Raw genomic sequence first — 2234 nt, forward strand, 5'->3', positions numbered from 1 at the left:
CCAGGCTGGAGTACAATGGCACAATCTTGACTTATTGCAACCTCCACCTCCTGGCTTCAAGCGATTCTCCTGCCTCAGCCTCCTGAGTACCTGGGATTACAGTCTTGCACCACCACGCCTGGCTAATTTTTTGTATTTTTAGTAGAGATAGGGTTTCTCCATGTTGGTCAGGCTGGTCTCGAACTCCCGACCTCACGTGATCCACCTGCCTCAGCTTCCCAAAATGTTGGGAGTACAGGCATGAGCCACCGCGCCCAGCCCAATGGGCTGAAGCGCGTTTCTGAACTGTGGTTGTCCACAGAAGATGTCAGATCTGCCCTCCTGTTCTGCTTCCTCAGGTGTGGAGTCTGTCAGAACAGGGGACCCTGCTGGACATCCTGGAAGGCGTCGGGGCCCCCGTGAGCCTGCTGGCCCGCGGTGGGGCTTTGGTGGCGTCTGCTTCCCTGCAGTCCTCATCTTTCAAAGTCTGGGATCTCAGCAATGCTCATAGGTCCCGGGTCCCTGCGCCATTTCTGGACCGCACTGGCCTCACTGCAGTGTCCCACAATGGAAGCTACGTCTACTTCCCCAAAATTGGGGACAAAAGCAAAGTCACTATTTGGGACCTGGCAGAAGGTTGGTAAGGTATAAGTATGGTCATTTTTGTGGGTAAGGCTTGGAGCCATCTGTCTCAGTTTAGGCTGCTATAACAAATCATCCCTACAGGCTGGGCCCCGTGGCTCACGCCTGTAATCCCAGGGCATTGGGAGGCCTAGGCGGGTGGATCACCTGAGGTCAGGAGTTTGAGACCAGCCTGGCCAACATGGCGAAACCCTGTCTCTACTAAAAACACAAAAATTAGCTGGGCATGGTGGCACATGCCTGTATTCCCAGCTACTTGCAAGGCTGAGGCAGGAGAATTGTTTGAACCTGAGAGGCAAAGGCTACAGTGAGCCAAAATCACGCCACTGCACTCCAGCCTGGGCAACAGAGCAAGACTCTGTCTCAAAAAAATAAAATAAAATAAATTATCCCCATAGACTGGGCGGCATAAGCAAGAAACATTATTCCTCAACATTCTGGAGACCGGAAGGTTCCAGATCAAAGTGCGAGCAGATCTGGTGTCTGGTGAGGACCTGTTTCCTGATTCACAGATGGCCATCTTCTTGATGTGTCCCCAGAGAGAGAGAGAGAAATCTCGTGTCTCTTTTTTTTTTTTTTTTTTTGAGACGGAGTCTTGCCCTGTCACCCAGGCTGCAGTGCAGTGGCCGGATCTCAGCTCACTGCAAGCTCCGCCTCCCGGGTTTAGCCATTCTCCTGCCTCAGCCTCCCAAGTAGCTGGGACTACAGGCACCCGCCACTTTGCCCGGCTAGTTTTTTTGTATTTTTTAGTAGAGACGGGGTTTCACCGTGTTAGCCAGGATGGTCTCGATCTCCTGACCTCGTGATCTGCCCGTCTCGGCCTCCCAAAGTGCTGGGATTACAGGCGTGAGCCACCGCGCCCGGCTAGTGTCTCTTCTTATAAGGGTACTAATCTTATCACGAATGCCCCACATTCATGATCTAATCACTTCCCTGTCACTCTGCTACAGTTTGGACGTTTGACCCTACAAACCTGATACTGACATTTAATATCTGACTGGGCATGGTGGCTTAAACCTATAATCACAGCACTTTGGGAGGCAGAGGCAGGAGGATTGCTTGAGCTGAGGGTTCAAGACCAGCCTGGGCAACATGAGAGGACACCATTTCTACTAAAAATTTAAAAATTAGCTGGATGTGGCCAGTCACAGTGTTTCATGTCTCTAATCCCAGCACTTTGGGAGGCCAAGGCAGGTGGATCACCTGAGGTCGGGAGTTTGAGACCAGCCTGACCAACATGGAGAAAACCCATCTCCACCAAAAAAATATAAAATTAGTCAGGTGTAACGGCGCATGCCTGTAATCCCAGCTACTTGGGAGGCTGAGGCAGAATAATAGCTTGAACCTGGGAGATGGAGGTTGCGGTGAGCCAAGATCACGCCTTTGCACTCCAGCCTGGGCAACAAGAGTAAAACTCTGTCTCAAAAAAAAGAAAAAAAAAAACAAAAAAACTTAGCTGGATGTGGTGGATGGCGTGTGCTTGTTGTTCTAGCTATTTGGGGGGCCGAGGTGGGAGGATAGCTTGAGCCTGGAAAGTTGAGGCTACAGTGAGCCATGATCACACTACTGCACTCCAACCTGGGTGACAGAGTGAGATCCTGTCTCTAAAAAAA

The 2234-nt window shown here is 51.0% G+C and overlaps 1 protein-coding gene across 1 annotated transcript in view; it reads left to right on the forward strand.

Moving 5' to 3' along the window:
- The window catches only part of NWD1 (NACHT and WD repeat domain containing 1), a 154152-nt gene that overhangs the window by 134878 nt on the left and 17040 nt on the right, over nucleotides 1-2234 (forward strand). The window contains 2 exon segments of the mRNA XM_011990998.1: nucleotides 259-325; nucleotides 328-615. Coding sequence (XP_011846388.1) covers nucleotides 259-325; nucleotides 328-615 — 355 coding nt within the window.

This window comes from Mandrillus leucophaeus, unplaced genomic scaffold (genome assembly GCF_000951045.1).
Source record: "Mandrillus leucophaeus isolate KB7577 unplaced genomic scaffold, Mleu.le_1.0 Scaffold11, whole genome shotgun sequence".
NCBI classification, from domain to species: domain Eukaryota; kingdom Metazoa; phylum Chordata; class Mammalia; order Primates; family Cercopithecidae; genus Mandrillus; species Mandrillus leucophaeus.